The sequence below is a fragment of the Perca fluviatilis genome, chromosome 23 (genome assembly GCF_010015445.1).
Source record: "Perca fluviatilis chromosome 23, GENO_Pfluv_1.0, whole genome shotgun sequence".
Lineage (NCBI taxonomy): Eukaryota > Metazoa > Chordata > Actinopteri > Perciformes > Percidae > Perca > Perca fluviatilis.
This window is the reverse complement of record NC_053134.1, coordinates 6,414,991-6,433,994: the sequence shown is the minus strand read 5'-3', so window position 1 is coordinate 6,433,994 and position 19,004 is coordinate 6,414,991. Positions and strand designations below refer to the sequence as shown.

Below are 19,004 nucleotides of genomic sequence, written 5' to 3'. Positions count from 1 at the left end.
ATTCATTGGTTTAAAAAGACACATTTGGCTGTGGACGCATGTATTCGTAAGTTTACACAAAGACGTTTGCGCCAATTATCTTTAATTTATTACCTTAATTGAATTTCTAGCCCAAAGATAGATTTGGGTGTGATCAGTTTACATTCGAAGAGTCAAGGCGCAACATGAGAGATACAAAGCCTGCAGCATCCTCTCCTCTCCTCTCCTCTCCTCTCCTCTCCTCTCCTCTCCTCTCCTCTCCTCTCTCTTTTCCTCAGTGCATTTCACAGAGAGAAGGATCGGATTTGCTTGGTGCTCCTTTCAATGAACCATGGTGTCAATAAGCAGGCTAGCAGGCCTCTATGTGCTCCGGGTTAGTGGCGGATGCATGTGGAAGCTTTTTGCCGTTTTCAGAACAACTGCTGAAGAAAAAAAAAACACCAGGCCACAATGCAGCTCCGATCGCATTACCATACTGATATGGAAAGATTTCAGATTTGTTTGCTTACACATTGTTCAAATGTAGCTCTAATTGCTGTGGAGTTTGGCGCGGATCTTCGCTGTTGATTAGACACCAGCTATGGCTTCATCTGTCCTTTGTGGCAGAGGAGAGAAAAGGCTCCTCTTCCAGCACAAAAGGAGGTGCAACATTTTGTGTGTCACGGAGAGAGTGGAATATCTGCAGAGCGCCATCCTTATAAGTTAGCTTTATAGATAATCATTGCTCAGGCGCACAATATATCCTACCGCATTCATCATATACAAAAGGGTCCACGTTTGAACCATTAAAACGGATTTTTCTGATGTGTACCACGTAAATAAGTATGTTATGCCCCACATGTACTGCTCATTAACACCTGATTATAGGGATGTATTTATTTTTGGCATTGGGAGTTACCTAAAATGGCCAGGTGTTGCCCTTGCTTTACCTTTATTTAAAAAAAGATGCATATAATATTTTAAATAAAAATAACTAATTGTATTTGTGATCACAAACTGGGAGTTTTTCATGTTTAAAAAACGTAATACATGTTATATTGTGCTACTGTAACCCTATAATTTATTCCTATTGGTTATACTGCTTTTAATTGGGTTTCTATTCCTCTAACCAGTGATGCGTTCAGACCCGGAAGAGACGGCGTGCACAGCAACCTACAGTAAGTACGGTAAAGAGGCCGCCTTTGGTTGGCCCACATGCGCGTGCAGCCTGCCCGGTAGCCTATGTGCGCTCGTGTCTCTCCTCGCGGTGTGTTATATGATGATGTGACTCCAGGATAGAGGGCGCGCGCACCACCACCACCACCACCACCACACTGTGAGAGTGTGTTTTTTTTCTCCTTCGCCGTCCACGGCTCTCACTCTCGCACTCTCTTTCTTTCTGTCTGTCTCTCTCTCTCTCTCGCTCTCTAAATGCCATCGGCGCTTCCATCTCTATGTCACTCTTTCTTCACATCTGGAGAAAAAAAAGCCTCCGCTCGTCCAGCGTCCACTACAGGTCAGTAAATATTTAGATTTGCTCTGAAGCCGGTGCATCCTAAATGCTCTGGCCAATCGGCTGCCTGCCTTCTTCCCTCACTGGCTATGGTAGCCTAAATGAAAGCTCACTGATGTCTCTCGTCTACATGAATGACGGGAAACTTTTGTGAACGGGCTTGCATGTTAGCTTACATGAAAAATAAACGAAGTAAAACGAAGGGGAGAAGAAAAAAAAGCAGTGACTGTGTGGGACTTCATTCAAGCCAGAGAGGAAGCTTCTCTCCTCATCGGCTGTGTGCACTTGCTTTAAAAAAAAAAAAATTAAGAAATGTTTTAAAAATAACGGGGCTGTATAGCGTTGAAAAAATATTGGCTACAATATATCCACTACGTCCGCCATTGTTTGCCTTTAACGTCGTTGCTAGCTTTGTTGTTACTTCTTTCACCGCAAGTGGAATTAGCTTCGGTAATAATTAGTGATGGTCGCAGTTTCCGCTTCACACTTTCACTTGAGATTAATAGCCTATGTAAAAAAAAAAAAAAGGCTCAACGATAGCCAGCTGCATTCCTTCAAATATGTCGCTACCTGACTCAAAACCGCCCCCCGCCCCCCCCAAAATAGCGCAGATGAGGGGTTTTAACGACATATTAGGCCTACCTACCTACAGCTCAGGTCGGCGGTATAGGCAGAATCCCATACAAGCCGTGAAATTGATCTGATTACCTTGCCGGCGGGTCATAAAAAAGGAGTTGGGTTTGCTGAGGCTGCATCTCCACCCTCCCTCCCTCCGTTATTAGTTTCCTCCATCTCGTCTTCGGTCGATATGTCTCGATAGAGAGAGCCGCTGTAACGATGAATAGGATGCCAAATTAAGGGCATCACACGCACACTGTGGCGGGCCAAGAGCTCGGTTATTTGCATGCGAAGAGCTGAGCGCGAGAGAGACCTCGCACATCCTTGTATTGATCCCAAACGGCTAATAACTACGTTTTCATGCACTTTTTCCTGTTTTGAAAATAATATCCATACTTGTCACTACGGTTCAATGGAATTTTGCAATATTATTAAATTATTGTAAAACTATTTTTAAAAAATAAATTAAAAAAACACCACCGGCCTTGAGCGTGACAAAGAGGGACAGCAGGTCTAGGCTACTGCGATTTCGTCTGAATTTCGCGTCAGATTTTATTTCATTACGGGAGATGTCACACAAACGTTAAGATTCTGTCTTAATTCTGAGCTCGAATTTAAATCCAGGCATTATTTTTGTGTTAATAACTCAGTGTCATGTTTAAATCAGAATTTATAAATTAGCCCGAAATATGTATGGCTTTGTGTCTGTCTGTCTATGGGGTCTATACAGGCGGTTATAAGAGGTGAAAAGGCCCTGTACGCTAAATGAAAGATTACATCAGTGCGTCTGGCGAGAAGCGATATAGACACTGATAAGATCACGAGCCAGTCAATTGGCAGACCGTTTTGTTTTTCTTCTTTTTTTTCTTTTCTTTTTTTTCGTTGGGAAGAATGACACAAAATACAAGTGCTACTTTTTTATTTTACACTCGAAGAAAAAGCTGAGTTATCCGACAGCTTACGTTCTCATTTTTAATCATTCTAGGAAATCAAGTTTCACGCGCTCGACAAGTAGAATTTGACGCCCTCGTTTTGTTCTAAGAAGCCGAGTTGGTTCTCATACTGACAGAATAGTAGATCTTTTTCTTGAAAAGACTAGAAAGGTGACAAATGACTGGTACAACATGTAGGCTATACCTGCGGTGCTATAGCTACCGGTTTCAAAATGTACAAAGGAGCATTTAACCAGTAATATAGGTCAATATATCACTATTACTGCAGCATGACTCGCCTGTAGCATTTTTAATCAGTTACTGGGCATCTGCATTGTACAGGCAACGCATTACACTCTTTTAATCATTTATTATTCATGTATATAACATGTGTCGTGTGTGTTTTCCTCCTTTCAGTTGAATTTTGCCATTTTATTTCTGTTATTTTTTTTTATCAAGATGAAAGGTTAGTGTAGCCTGTTAGTCGCGTCTATTTTTTGACAGATTACATGGAGATGAATCAATGTGTAAGCAAAATATGACACCAAAGATTTTGATGATATAGGCCTTTATGCAATAGTAAACACACACACACACACACACACACACATACACACACACACACACACACACACACACACACACTTTAATATTGTAAAATCTATCTGCTCTTCTCTTGTTTCTAAATAGCCTATGTGCTGCTATTTCAAATAAATTAACAAAACGTTTAAATGTAGGCTATTATTGTTATTGTTATTATTATTAATATAGTAGCCTAGTAGTGGGTTAGTGGTGTATTATTACTATTATAACCTAATGTAGTAGTGTATTGATGTGTGATTTTATCTCCCTGACCTCTGATTAATCAGCTGACGGAAGGAAATTATTATTTATGAGGAAAAACAATGACTGTAATTGCTGATGAGGTCACACACAGGAAGCTGGGGGACAAAGTAAACACACACACACAAATATAGACGTTATCTAACATATTTCATCCCCCACACTGGCAATAGAATAATCCGTTGGTGTCTTTAATTCCGAGACGCAATGTAAAAAGAGAAACTGTGCCATGTCTTGATTATAATCACGAGTGGCTGACATAATATCACATATCTCTGCTTTCAAAGCCTGGACTGGCCTGTCGCCTACTTTTATGAATCGACCTTTACGCACAACAGCTCTGCTATTTGTAGGCCATTAACTTCAAAAATAGACACACACACACACACACACACACACACACACACACACACACACACACACACACACACACACACACAGACAGACATAGAAAAGGGGAACGGAAGCCACTGCTATTTCTCCCTTTGTGGCGACAGTTCGGGATTATAAATGACAACTTTTTAAGAGAGCCAGTCTTATTCGGTGTTGAATAAGCTCCGGCGTTATTGACACCGAAGCTTGGGAATCAAGTCATGGGATGGCTTCCATGTCCCATTCTCTAAGCTTCGATACATCCAGTCAAGAAACAAAAAAACATAATCGGGATTTAAGGCTACATTTACCGTCATGTGTTGCCTCTGAGCACCTATAACGGGTACTTTGTGGATAATGGCTCCGCGATACTTTTCAAGAGGATAATTACACGAGTCCGCTGACAGCTTGACAATGGCAGCTACAGCAGTTTGCATCCAAGTTCAGTCTCAGGTTTGCCTGAGTGAGAAACGCTCTCGCTCTCGCTCTCTCTCTCTCTCTCTCTCTCCAGGTATAGGGCTGTCCTGGAGAGGAAAAATACGACGCTTTGCCAAGTCTCTCTCAGTCTGTGCTCCCACGCGCCCGGCTGAAAACAGCATCTATATCAAAGAGGGAAAATAAACTGGGAATAAGACGAATAAACACGAATGGAGTCATCACCTAAACCTGTGGCCTTGTTTAAAACAAATCGTAATCATAGTTATTAAAATACAAAATTAAGGCTATCTGACTGATCATCATACTATTGATTACTGACAGTCCATTTCATGCATTTTAGCGCAGCCAATGATAAACCGAGCCTACCTGATATGACTGTCACAGGATAACGCTGATACCTACTGCAAGGGCGTGCGCGCTCCCGCGTCTGCCTACCCACTGCGTGCTGAGAGAGGGTTCATTTCCTGATTGTTTACACCGCGGTGACGTCACATCCAGTGGCGTCGCCGAGGCTGCCCTCACACACACACACACAAACACACACACACACCTCTACTATTACACACTGCCAATCTGAGACAATATGGAGAAACCAAACTGGGCTTTAGACATAAAATACTTCCCCCTTTCTGCCGCGCAATGGAGTGAATAACGCGCGGCATCATTCCTGTGGGACACTGAACATGCAGGGTGAAATCCTCTCTGATTTAAAGGGAAAATGTTGCACTTTATCTTATAGTTGCTAATCTGTTAAACTTGAAAAAAGATGAAAAGCGCGGCGCTATCGTGTTACATTTAATGCATGTTTTGAATAAATAATGACATCAGCCATCGTTGCTTGTCTGTTTGAGGGTTATTGCACAGCTAGTGGTGAGTTAGCTGACAGACAATAAAAGCCTACATTAGGACTTTTTTTCCTTCATTTTATTTTTATTTCATATAATAAGTTAGACAGTCTCCCAGTCTCCTTGTCCGCGCCTGCTTCACGGTGAGAAGTTAGGCTCAATTCGGATCTGCCATTAGAATAATGTGCCTGTCACCGCGAGAGGACGCACTGTCACAATTTTAAGAGCGTGCATGTCCCACAACCTGCCATTGGCCCAGAGCAACAGGCTCTGCTGCAGCTTTTCTGCACACACACACACACACACTGCTGAATACTGTTTGAAGAAGTGCACACTTTAGTCGAATACATGTATTAAGAGAAAAATCATTCTGTAATTTTGACTACTTTTTTTTTTTTTAAATGTATGGCTCAGATGCTTGTTTTTATGTGTATGTGTTTGTTTCCATGCCTAACTTGGGTGTAAAGTTTTATAAGGGCCGATTTAACAGAAATTTCTGTATTTAAATAATATCTTTTTTGGTAAGGTCATTGAACAAAAAAAAAAAATATCTTGCAGCACTTCTGCATCTCTCCTGGCCCCCGTTATATTCAATTAGGGCAGGCCCCTCCCCTTAACTGATGACACTGACAGACCCTCCTTAAGTTGCGTCGCGCCACAGCTGTCTGCAAGCATTGAGCTGCCTGGCGCCATCCTGAAAGAATGCCTTCACTGTAAAAAAAAAAAGAGAGAAAAAAAGAAGAAAAAAAGGGAGCAGTACAGAGAGAGAGAGAGCAAGAGAGAGGCAGAGCAAGGGTGAGCGAGCAACAGCCACAGAGACGAGAGGGAAAGAGAGAGAGGGAGAGAGAGAGAGAGAGAGAGAGGGGAGCGGAGTTAATGGAGAGGGCTACAACTGCGCACAAACAGAGATTTGATCAGTGAGTTAAACTTACTGGTGCTGGTCAGTGTGCAGTGAAGCCATCCGCTGCGAACAAGCCCTGCGCCCGTACGAGCCTCCACTACTTGTTGAGCTGGGCTGAAACAACTCACATTTGTTTCTGAGAGGACTGGATTCCATTTTGGACGTATTTATATGACAACACCTTTGTTGCATTTGTAATGTGGGGTATGTTTCGTGTTTAATTATTATTATTATTATTATTATTATTATTATTTCGAACTCGGCTAAATTAACTTAAAGCGTGAGCCTCTTGCCTGTTTTGGTCGTGCTGCATGTGAACAATTTTGAGAAAATAAGACAATCAATTCTACTTTCTGTCTCCAGGTGATCGGAAGCAAGCGTGGAACCTGTGGATTTAACAAAAAACGGATTTGGGACAGATTGTTTCTTATCTTGTGACTTGTACCGGTTTGCTTCGGCGTGCATGAACATTTATTAAAGAAAAAAAAAAGGCAAAGCAATGGAAGTAAGTGCGGATCAGCCACGATGGATGAGCCATCATCCCGCGGTGTTGAACGAGCAGCATCCCGGCTCACATCACCTCGGCCACTCATACATGGACCCTTCGCAGTATCAGCTCGCTGACGATGTGGATGTACTCTTTAATATCGACGCACAGGGGAACCACGTCTCTCCATACTATGGAAACTCTGTCCGAGCCGTCCAGAGGTACCCTCCTCCTCCACACAGTAAGTAAACGGCCTGTTTAGGCCTTTTATTTAATAATGTGCACATGATCCTGTTTAGATCCCTGTGCGTAATGTATCCCCCCGCAGCAAATACTCAATTACTGTCACTGTGTTTGGAATTATTTGTATTATCTGACTGTGATGCAGACCAGGTTTCGGTTTTGTCCTGAGTTGGCTTCGTCTTAAAAACTCGAGAGCGTAAAGTGTTGTGAAACCACGCCGTAAATATGTATGGTTTACCTCCAGTTTGTCTTTGGTTTCTGTCTACCGCGTAGATCACATTCTATTCCAGTCTAAACTACACAAACATGGAAACAAATATTACATTCAGCTGACTCATATGTTCGAAGTTTTTCAAAAGCCCGTGCGTAATTTGTTATCCAAATCAATCAAGTTACCGATTTAAAAAAAAAACAAAAACAAAAAAACATGTTGGCACAGAAGTCACAGATACACCTGGAATATTTTGGCAATGCATTCAATATTTACATTTATTATAATATACTGTTCAGTAGCACGCAGTCATGTGTGGAGTTCCCTTTATTGTAGACTTTAACTTCCTCAACAGTCAATCACGACGTTGTTTCTTTTAAAGCTTTTGACTTAGGCCTGTTTAATGGAAAAGGTCAAAAAGCTAAATTATGCAAGTGCGTGGCCACACGAAACTCTAGTTTCTATAGCCTACATAAGAGATATTCGGATGATTTCTAGACGGCAACCGAATCTCGATAGAAAGTGAATGAACAGCCGGGGGCAAATTAAATCCGGGCTTTGTGTAACATATTCAAAATAAAACTTGTACATGTCAGTAAATGTGTTTGGTAAATCTGTGCGTAAATGGGCGTTCAGCTTCATCTTCCAGTGCTTGTTTAGGCCTACAGATAGACTCTACACACCTAAATGGCAAATGCATGTGTGTGCGTTTTTATTGTGTGTGTGTGTGTGTGTTGTCGCAGACGGAGGTCAGGTTGTGATGTTTTCTTGTGTTTCTGTGCTGCCCCAGGTAGCCAGGTGTGCCGTCCATCATTACTGCACGGCTCTCTTCCCTGGCTGGAGGGGAGCAAAGGCATCGCCCCGCACCACAGCACTTCTCCCTGGAACCTGAGCCCCTTCCCCAAGAACCCCCTGCACCACGGCTCCCCGGCCAGCCTGTCCGTCTACCCCCCGGCCTCCTCCTCCTCCCTGCCCACCGGTCACTCCAGTCCGCACCTCTTCACGTTTCCCCCGACCCCACCGAAAGATGTATCCCCAGACCCGGGCATATCCACCCCGGGCAGCAGCTCCGGGCGGCAGGAGGATAAAGAGTGCATAAAGTACCAAGTGACCCTGGCCGAGAGTATGAAACTGGAGTCAGCTCACAGCCGGAGCGTGGCATCAATCGGAGCAGGGTCATCCTCTGCCCACCACCCCATCGCCACATACCCATCCTATGTCCCTGAATACGGCCCAGGCCTCTTCCCACCAAGTAGCCTGATAGGTGGGTCATCTTCTAGTTATGGTTCCAAAACAAGACCAAAATCAAGGTCCTGTTCAGGTAGGCGTGCGCTTTATTACATTCCCTTTTGATCTAACATTATTCCCCTGATTTGCAGCCTTAATGATCAGCCATGTTTAATCTCATACTCAAAAAAAAAAAGCCCATGAGCAGCTCATTCATCCCTCACAAGAACAAGCTCTCCTTTCGGGGGGGCCATACAGGTCATTCATCATCTGATAATATCAATAATAATCCTCATAATAATAATAATAATAATAATAATAATATTAATACATCCAATTTAAAGTTAAGATAAAAATAAACAAACATATGTTAAGTGTATAAAAAAATGAAATACATTAGTTGAAAAAAATATTAATAAAATGTACAACTAAAAACTATATGGACATGTCTATTTCCCAGACTTCGTTGGGTATTTTTCCCCCAACAAAACAAAATGAGAGTTGAATGCTTAAATTAATTTAGGTCATTTTTTCCCCCTCCATCTTCCCCTTTACTAACACAGAGGGAGAGAGAGGGAGAGGGGTAAGCCAGCTCTCTGGGCTATGTCGCCCCGTTTATATGTTTAAGATAATCCCATTACTGTCAGACCAGTGCGCGCCACAGTTGCATTGTTTACCCAGCGGTAGAGCACCGGATGCTGCTCGTTCATTCACAGGGAAAAAGCGGGTGAGCCGCCGCCGTGGCAGAGGGCACGAACCACCGAGGGAGGGGAGAGAAAGAGAGAGTGTGTGGGGAGATATTTCCAAATTGTTAGGAGATGGGGTGGGGGAGGGGGGGTAATTATTTTAAAGGTTGCTGCTGCTCAGCTGAAAACCAGTTTTCTGTAATGAGATTAATATCAGCGGCTTTGATGGGAGTATAGAAAACAGTGGATTAGTCGATGCATATCATTCGGGGTTATTAAACCCCATTCACTTAATGCAAATAAAGATTTTAATTCAAGGATAATGTGAGATAATGTGCATTTTAAGATATTTCCCGATCTGATGAGTATTCCCCCTTTTTTTTTTAATAAGCTCAACAGTTCAGTGTGTGTTTGTCATGTAAACTCCATGCAACTAAAACCTGAACACATCTTGTGCAGTACACAAAAGCTGCATCGCAGAGGCCTGTTTTTACTCAAGCAGTATGCACTGGATCCGACAGTTCCTGTTTGACTTCAGCATCAGAAGAGAAAGAGAGAGAGAAAAAAAAAATTAAAGAAACACACATTTATCCAGGTGCTTACACGTCTGTCACGTCAAAACGCGGAACGACCCGGACGCATCCGTCTCTCTCTCTCTCTCTCTCTCTCTCTTCGTGAAGAAGTCGGGCTGTGTTTGTTTCTGCAGCTCGACAAAAAAAAGGGGAAGTGCGGCTGCATGAACATGCAAAAAGGCTATTGGCGTTGCACAAAAGCCCTGTGTGAGTCTCTGTTTTCAAATAATCTGACTGTGACTGCAGAGCCCTTGTTTCAATTGCAGCCCCCCCTTCTACTATAATCAAATTAAACTGTTAGTGCGCGTCTCACCTGTCGGTGTCACTAGAGAAGTGCCAGTCAAACATGAACACCCCCTCAATCATTTCAAAATAAAGGGACACAGCCTGTTATTAGACATCATATACATAGACAAATAATAATAATGATTCATGTTAATAATATTATTACTATTATTATGAAAGATTGGCTGATGAGAGAAAGAAGAAGCCTTTGCATTTTCTTTTTTTTTTTTAAATCATCACGGGCCAAAGTGCATTTGGCTCAGTGTGAAAATCCTGACTCAGGACACGTACTGTAGCTTAAAGATTTTGTGGTTTATTGAAATAATTTCTGCTTTATGGACCTTAACAGATCTGCTATATTCACCACCAACACTTACCACATGTTTAATGTGTGTGTGTGTGTGTGTGTTGTAAAATATCTGCTGCAGAAAAAGTCATGCTTGTAGTTGCAATGTTGCATTACTGTTATTGCTTTTTTGTTGCATATTGTATGTTTTATATATATATATATATATATATATATATATATATATATATATATATATATATATATATATATATATATATATATAAATATCTTCTCACAATCTAAGCTTAATTTACATGCATCAACAATTATGTTTTAAGGACCAACTGACCTGGACACTGTCTCCATGTTTTGTGTGTGTGCGTGTGTGTGTGTGTGTGTGTTTGTGTGTTGGGCTCTTGCAGAAGGTAGAGAGTGTGTGAACTGCGGAGCCACGTCAACTCCGCTGTGGAGGCGGGACGGTACGGGTCACTATCTGTGTAACGCCTGCGGACTCTATCACAAGATGAACGGGCAGAATCGCCCTCTCATCAAACCCAAGCGGCGGCTGGTACGTCTCCACCACATTTCTCTATTGATGACATGTCCGTCTCTCTCTCTGTTTTTCCCCTATCCAGGAAGAAGTAGGCCTATTAGCTGCAGGAAATTGACTCGACAAGTGCAGGTCTCTGTTTTCAGATACTACCATAGAAAAAAACTGCACAGTTATTTTTTTTTTATTTTTTTTAAATGCAATGACGATGCTATTTTTTATTTGCTAAAATTGTCATTGATTCACAGTATTCTGTTTTAAACAATAGGCCCCATGTGTATGGAGATGCATTGCCTCCATTAAAAGAGAGCTTCTGTAGCTTGTGGCTGCAGGCCTGCATTCAAAAACGCACAATGAGCTCCATCATATGAATATTATTTTGACATTTTAGTACATTTGGGCTATTGGTAGGCTAGTTTATTATTATTTTTTGGTGTGCAATTCTTATGATTGCTTCAGGTGGAGCTATTTTTTGTTGTTGTTGCAGTTTGCAGTTATTTTAGGGAAAGCCCCTCTCATCAAAGCTGCGTCTCTTATGAGCTTCAGAGGAGTTTCCCTGCATGCCTTTCTTATACAAAAGAAAAAATCTTTCGAGGCAAAGATGGCTGCCCAGTCCTGTACTGGACCTTTTTCTCTCCTCCACCTTCGCCTCTAATGTGAAAACCCGACTTCCCAGGAAAGGGCTGCCGGATATCTGAGCAGCGCAGATAAGTCGCTTTTAACAACACAGCCCGCTTCCCCAGTCAAAACATAAAGGCTGCGGAGTCCGAGCCAGGCCAGCACACAGTCACGACTCGAGATTGTTTAGTGTTATAATCTCTGCTTAAATTAAATACGCGGGGATGGTCAGGTGGGCAATTGCCACGCAACATTTGACCTTTTTTTATTATTATTTATTTACGGAGGAAGAAATACAATCTTATGTATAGGCCAGAAGGTGACATCAGAGGAGGATTTAAGACCAAGATGTGAGCCGCCAATCTGATAATGTATCACATCGAGCAAGCGAGTTATTTAAGGATTTGGTGAATTGACAGCATTGGCGTAATGGATTAAAAAAAATCAAGAGGGTGAAAAAAGTCAAAAGATGGTAATGCTGCAACAAAATAGCAATACAAGTAAAGATCATATAGCCAGACATTCTACACACATCATCGTATGACTTATTCCGGGCTGTTCCTCCAATCTGATTGGTTATTCACAGCACACAGCAGCAGGGGTTATTAGGCCACCCCGTGTGTATAATTGGAAATCCCTCCCTGAGATAATGTAGTCCTTTACGTTAGTGTGTCCTTTTGCAGTCACGTGTCTATTGATTGTTTTTTGTAGAGATTATAACATCAATGTCAAGCCATTGCAGCAAACTGGGCTGCGAGACAGACAGGCAGCTAAATCCATGGGAAGACATGACTTTCACTGTGTCAGGATGAAGAGAGGGTTTTACTCTGCTGAAGCCTGCAGCGAAGCTAAAAAATACCCACTTTTTCTTTTATTATTATTATTATTATTATTATTATTATTATGCTTTTAATTGGCGTGCAATTATTGCTCATGGTTCATTTCACTGCATGGTGTGTTCATATTTTTCTGTCCATAACGTCCATGTTTTCAAAATCATCTTTAAAACACACACACGTAGGCCTATATAAGACCCTTTTTTAATCGATACCAAATCTATATGTTCAGGCCCTTTAAGGTCGCCATTTAAAACAAGCCTTCGTGGCACAAACACGCACTTTAAGGGGGAAATTTAATCAGATTTAATAGCTCTCCCATTTCAAGGCACTGCTTTTATGTCTTCTGTAAATATTTATTCTCCATGAGGTATGTGCTCTATGGCGCTATTTTTAGCCTCGAGTGAAAGCAGCTCTGTTTTTGGTATTTCTGTCTCTTTATTTTAAACTATTTTCAGCTTTCAAAATAAGAATGCCTGTTGGTGTACATTAAGAGTGTACATACAGACAAAATAAAGTATATATTTTTTTAAATAGCTTTGCACAATGCACATGAGTGAGACTAAATAATGTATTTAATGTGCAGTGAAAAGAAATGAAATGGCCTTGCCATTATTGCATGTATAGAGATGTAGCAGGCCACTATGCAAGACGCCATGTATACAGGGCTGCCAAAATCACACATCTTAAAAACACCGAATTTATGTGATGTAATTAAATCCCATATTTTGTCCTTATATCCTGGTTAAGTGCCCAAATAAAACGCCAAATTCCCATCCTCATTTCAGTCCTAAAAAAAAAGAAAAAAAATCACGCTTTCTGCAGGAATGGCAGCTCTGATTCTTGGTGTTAAATGTGTCAGAATAAACGTTCATGTTGATCGGGTTATTACGTGGTGATGTGACGTTCTTTGGCGTGTGTGTGTGTTGTTGTTGTGCAGTCCGCAGCCAGACGGGCAGGGACGTCATGCGCAAACTGCCAGACGACAACGACGACGCTGTGGCGGAGAAACGCCAACGGGGACCCGGTGTGTAACGCCTGCGGCCTGTACTATAAACTGCACAATGTAAGTAATAACCCTTCCTAGGATATCATCCTTACCCATCAAAAAGGCTGCACTGAATATGTATTCCTTCAACTCCATCTTCCTCACCCTCTTTCTTCCTTTTCTTTCTCATCACGTCCTGCTGGGCACCTTTCCCCTCCTCCTCTGAATATTTGATCGGACTTGTCCCTGCAGAGAATTTCCGGGGCCAGGCGATAACAAATACTGTAGAATTAATATGATTTTATTGGCAGTAAGTGCGAATCTAAAATGTATAAGACCGAAGTGAACTAAGCCCGCAGCCGCCTTGATTTTGAATATTAAAGAAGAGGGCTTAATTAACATTCGATTAATTTCCAGGCCGGATATTTTTTCCCCCTCATTTCTACCCTTTTGGTTTCACGCGCGCCAGGGACTTGGAGTCCCCCCCCGACCACCAATCCGCCTGATTCGTTTTGGGTTGGTTAGCGCCTCACCACATCATTTCACATCCTCAATCTGAAAAACCCCAGGGACTCGTTTATCTCTCCCTCTCTCTCCCTCTCCTGTGCACAAAGCTGTCACTTTTAATCAAACGGCCATTGTAAGTTGAAACTAATAATAATAATAATAATAATAATAATAATAATAATAATAATGAGCAGGCTAACTGCTCTGAGGCCACATGTAGGTAATATCCCCCCCACCCCCCCTCACAGACAACAGATAAAGGTTGCTTATATCCCTGTGTGTTAAGGGGAAGAGTATCCTGCTCTGCTGCCCTGCTTGTCACGCAAGCGCTCCCTGTTAAATCATTTTCCCATGTTACTTTTGGCAGATAGTTAGCCACTGCAGAAACAGATCAGACCAAGGTTTAAAGGAGAGAAGAATAATATTTCCCAGTCACATATTAGCATTTGAACTGACCCCGACCTTGCTGTAATTGTGAAATGAGTTTATTTTGGTAAATCCAGACTTCTGTTGGGGTTTGCTCCCTTTGAAACAAATTCCACATTCTTCATGGAGAATTTAGCAAAGTCCTTGCATATGTGCGTGTGTGTGTGTGTGTGTGTGTGTGTGTGTGTGTGTGTGTGTGTGTGATGTCCCAAAACACCTGATGGTAGCAGGCTGTTGTCCCGTAAGCTTTGGCTTAGATAAGAAGCTTGTGAAAAGTTTCCACAAACATGTTAACACCTAAAACACAGACAGCCAGCCTCTTTTCAGTAATCAGGGGTTTAGTCGCGTGTGTGAAAGATGACTTTCTCATCTTTCTATCTCTGAGTGAAGTACAGTGTGTTCAGCTTTGACACCTACTGTATACCGGGGGGCTGAGGTTTCAGGTGGTTAGCTGCTGGTGCTGGGAGAGAGGATGTTTTCTGCCGTCGTCACTGACTCAAACACTTTGGCTTGGCTTTTGTTTGATGTGCCGAGGCGGCGGCGGACGGCGCCGAGCCAGAGGCCCAAGGCTTCCTCTGTGAGACAGTAGACATCACAGCAACAAAGAGCACAGGCCTGACCAACATAAGGTGGGCGTAGCACGCCTCAGAGCTGGAAGACAAGGCAGAGAAAGTCACCCAGTATGAAGCCACATTTTAGAGAATGAAACCACATCACTGGGGGGTTGGGGCGGGGGGGTTGTGGGGGGGGGCTAATCATTGAGGCCACACTGCCTAAAGAGTCAGTGAAAAAATGCCAATGTCTCAGACAGCGCGTGAGAGAGAGAGAGAGCGAGGAAGAATTCCCTGCTCCCATTTCCCCGGGAAGAACCGCTCAGAAAGATCAGGAAGCCAACCGGCCTCATCCACCTCCCCTCATAATCCGGCCCACAGCCGGAATTCCATCATCCCAGCTCTCATTCCCGGCTAAACCTATGCTGGAATATGGCAGCTGGGGCCATTTTGGCCAGGAGACGGCCACACGGTCGAGGAGGAGGGTGGAGAGGAGGACTTGGCCGACGCCGGCGGTCGTCGTGGCCATGTGTCCTCTGTGGTCGGCATCGGCTGCCAGACCCTTCTCCGTCTCTGTTCGGCACACACTCTTTCCATCTTTCCCCATTTCTCTCTTTCTTTCTGGCACAGCCACATCCTCAGATACAGTTCAGTTTAAATGAATCAACATTTAAATCCACCCCAACACACACACACAGTTAGACACATACACACAAAGAGTATATAAACAATCTTCTGTTTCAGGATGGGACAGGCAGATTTGCCCTGAAATGGGACTCATATGTCATATCATTATGTCTCCCCCAAAACCCCAAATCTGCCTCAAAGAAAACTAAAAGTTCTGTGTGTGCCACATTTTCTTACTTACTTTGAAACTTGGTGACACCCTTCCACTTAAGGTTTCTTTTTTTATTGTGTCGCTTAGTGGAAACGGAGCCACGAATGTCTCCAAGTTCGAAAAATCTCCACTTTTAAGATGTCTATCTTGCATGTGAACACAACGCCACGAATATATTGCGACAAAAATACTAACCTGCCACCTTCTCTGTCTCCTTTCGAGAGCAGATCAACCGACCTCTCACCATGAAGAAGGAAGGCATCCAGACCAGGAACAGGAAGATGTCCAGCAAGTCCAAGAAGAGCAAAAAGTCCCAGGACGGTATGGACGACTTCTCCAAGAGCCTGATGGACAAGAGCAGCTCCTTCAGCCCGGCCGCCCTGTCCCGCCACATGTCCTCCTTCCCTCCCTTCTCGCACTCCGGCCACATGCTGACCACCCCCACACCCATGCACCCCTCATTCGCCCCCCACCACCCTTCCAGTATGGTCACAGCCATGGGTTAGACCTCCCTGTGCTGCACAAGCCCCTTAACCCTCAGCCTCGCCACCACCATATCCCTCGGTACCTCTGCTGAACCTCCTTCCATATCCTAAAAAGACAAATAAACTGCTCCTCGGCCCAACCCCAGCCCCCGTTCCCCATCCCCCGCCCCTACCCTCCCCCTGTCCCACCGCGGAGCTGTGGTGCGAGTACGACAGAGTTCGGCTACCTTTGTCCTCAGTTGTATCTTATTTTTATAAAATCCAAATGTACCTGAATGCTTTGCAGACTTGACTTGACTGTGGCGCACTGACCTCCAAAGGGGGGGGGGGAATTTTGTTTTCCTCCAACCAGGGAGAGACATTTTCTCCCCAAGCCGCCGCCGCCACCACCACCACATAGAGGCTGTCCTCCCAGCTGATCCACATGATAAGGAGCTCCATTTGTGTACAAAAAGCCATTTTTTTCCACCACACACGAACATCACAAAAAGAGACATGAAAAAAAAAAAACTTTACAACGACCTCTTCCGAACTTTCCAAACCCGCCTATCTTCACCTTGCACCTGTGTAACAGGACCCCCTGCCCCCCGCTCCTCCTTTCCCCTACTCCTTCTTCTTCTTCTTCTTCTTCCTCTTCTTCTTGCTGGAGTTGAGGAGAGACAGACGTTGAATATATTTGTACAAATTGTATGAAATACAGTACATTTAATGAAGACTTTTTAATTAAGTAAGAAAAAAAAAAAGGAAACATGCCCCGGGGCAGCTATCGACGAGAAGGGTACGAGTTGCAGCAGTAGGAGAGACTTGCCGCCAGATGAGTGAGGAGAGGACCCCTCTGAGTCCCAGAGGAAAGAAAAAAGGGAGGAGGAGGTGAGAAGACTTTTGAGAAAGGGCAGGCCTCGGTTTTCGCCTGCGTGAATTGTGTTGCATTAAAGAGAGTCAGCGGCTCTGGCTGCAGGCGTCTGTACTTTTGTTTTTATTTTTTTTTTGGATGTGCTATAGGTCTCGGGCAATCGGTTTGTGTTGACGTGCGCACGTACACACACACACACACATACACGCACACACACATTTGATCACCTGCAAGTTCCTGCCCACAGATTATATGCATTGTGAAAAAAAGTTCCTGTATTTGTTATTTGTATGTATAAATCAGAGTACCAAAAATACGAAATAAACAAAGATGTAGAATTATTTCTTTATGTTATGCAGACTGAATGGTTGTAAAAATTTAATAATAATCACTAGTGTAAAATATGACTGCTTCTTTTGTTTCGTAATTTTTTTTTCCCTCTTTGAAAATAATAAACTAGTTTAATCTCTGTTGACATGTTAGCACTGTGGTCGAGAGCCGTCTTTTCTGTCTCTTTCTGCGCCGTGTGATCTTTGACACGTTGCACACACACACACACACACACACACACACACACACACACACACACACACACACACACACACACACACACACACACACCACACAAAAAAAAAAAAAACCCCCCCACCCACCATAACCACAACCAACATCACCCCGCCATTTTTTCCTTTCTTCTTCTTTTTACCCAGCATTCACAGGAACGGCTCTTACGGTCAGTTGAGCACAAACAGGAAGAGTAGAAATAAACAGTGGCAATGGAGGAACAAATCAAATGTCAGGTCAGAGAGGCCAGGCCACACAGGCACCGGGGGGCTGTGACGGGGCTTTTGTCTCGTCCTACTGATATATAAATACACAGCGACCAACATGCAACACTGTGTACACACACACACACATCAAACCCCATCGTTGATTTAGCGAGGAGGATTCATCAGGAAACGGCATCATTTCAGGCATTTCCGTCTGACTTAAGGCCGCCTTTTTGAGCTTCTTGAACACTTTATGTCAATGAGATGCTAAAACCTGATAAAATATTCATTTGAATATCACATCTGTTCGTTTTAGACTTGAAAAAATGTACAAAAAGTGTCAGATAAACACTCTTCTAGAACAATTCCGTCACTTAATGGACACTTCTCTACACAGGGAGTTCACCTCTATTGCTGTAGGCCTATGCATTACCTCAATTGCTGACAAATGATTCATCTGGGAAAAAAACTAAGAGGAACTCTGTTGGATTAGACCGCTGAATTAACCACACGGTGTCTGGAGCTTCCTCCGTGGCATGGCAACCCCTGTAGTTACCAGCTGTGCTCAGGATTCCCACTACAGAATTACCAAAGCCCACAGATCAAATGGTTCTGGGTTTTAAGAAGACCACAAACAAAAACTGACCACATCGCACAATGCACTACAGTCTACGTCTAACATGTAGCATTGGTCTTTTTCGACTGTAAAAATACAGCAAGTAAACGAATGCACTCCAATAAATAAAAGCATAGTAATAGCTAATGAAAATGTGAATAAACGTCACATTATTCACAAAAAAAATAAAATAAAATGGGCATTCAAAGACAATAAGTATAAAAAAGAATTAAAATCAACTGTGAAAAAAGCATGTAGGCCCCTGGTTAGCTCACGCGTACAGAGAGGTTTACTCCTCAACGCAGCGGCCGCGGGTTCGACTCCGACCTGCGGCCCTTTCCTGCACGTCATTCCCTTCTCTCTTTCCCTTTTCAAGTCTAAGCTGTCCTATCCAAATAAAGGCCTAAAATGCCCCCCCCCCCACCCAAAAAAAACCAAACAAATATGTAAAACCAACAGTGTGTTATGCATTAGATTGAAGCACGACAGGATACAAACAAGTTAATATTTCCCTCGTGGCCTGCCATGAATCATTAAAGAACAAGG

General features: G+C 43.1%; 1 protein-coding gene and 1 long non-coding RNA gene across 9 annotated transcripts in view; one reads left to right on the top strand and one right to left on the bottom strand.

Annotated features, from left to right (window-relative positions):
- The window catches only part of LOC120553621, a 71,967-nt gene extending 67,066 nt beyond the window's left edge, over positions 1-4,901 (bottom strand). The window contains exon 1 of the long non-coding RNA XR_005638192.1: positions 4,548-4,901. This is a non-coding gene — a long non-coding RNA (uncharacterized LOC120553621). The remainder of the gene's footprint in view (positions 1-4,547) is intronic.
- On the top strand, positions 1,269-16,763 carry gata3 (GATA binding protein 3). Of its 8 annotated transcripts, none has more exons than XM_039792235.1 (7): positions 6,339-6,624; positions 6,784-7,148; positions 8,152-8,625; positions 10,843-10,899; positions 11,056-11,102; positions 13,365-13,490; positions 15,962-16,763. In XM_039792235.1, the coding sequence occupies exons 2-7, from the start codon at positions 6,920-6,922 to the stop codon at positions 16,238-16,240; spliced, it is 1,212 nt and encodes a 403-aa protein (XP_039648169.1). In that variant the 5' UTR covers positions 6,339-6,624; positions 6,784-6,919; the 3' UTR covers positions 16,241-16,763. The 8 variants fall into 8 exon arrangements, with proteins under 8 accessions (XP_039648165.1, XP_039648172.1, XP_039648169.1 ...); XM_039792232.1 differs by having other exon boundaries at positions 8,152-8,682; XM_039792231.1 differs by lacking the exons at positions 6,339-6,624; positions 11,056-11,102 and adding an exon at positions 1,269-1,474 and having other exon boundaries at positions 8,152-8,682; positions 10,843-10,988.
- The last annotated feature ends 2,241 nt before the right edge of the window (positions 16,764-19,004 follow it).

Bases quoted from the DNA above. Each gene is read 5' to 3' on its own strand.
- gata3 (XM_039792231.1), top strand. From the start codon at position 6,920: ATGGAAGTAAGTGCGGATCAGCCACGATGGATGAGCCATCATCCCGCG. The intron at 8,683-10,842 runs GTAGGCGTGCGC...GGGCTCTTGCAG, and splicing joins AAAATCAAGGTCCTGTTCAG to AAGGTAGAGAGTGTGTGAAC. The intron at 10,989-13,364 runs GTACGTCTCCAC...GTTGTTGTGCAG, and splicing joins TCAAACCCAAGCGGCGGCTG to TCCGCAGCCAGACGGGCAGG.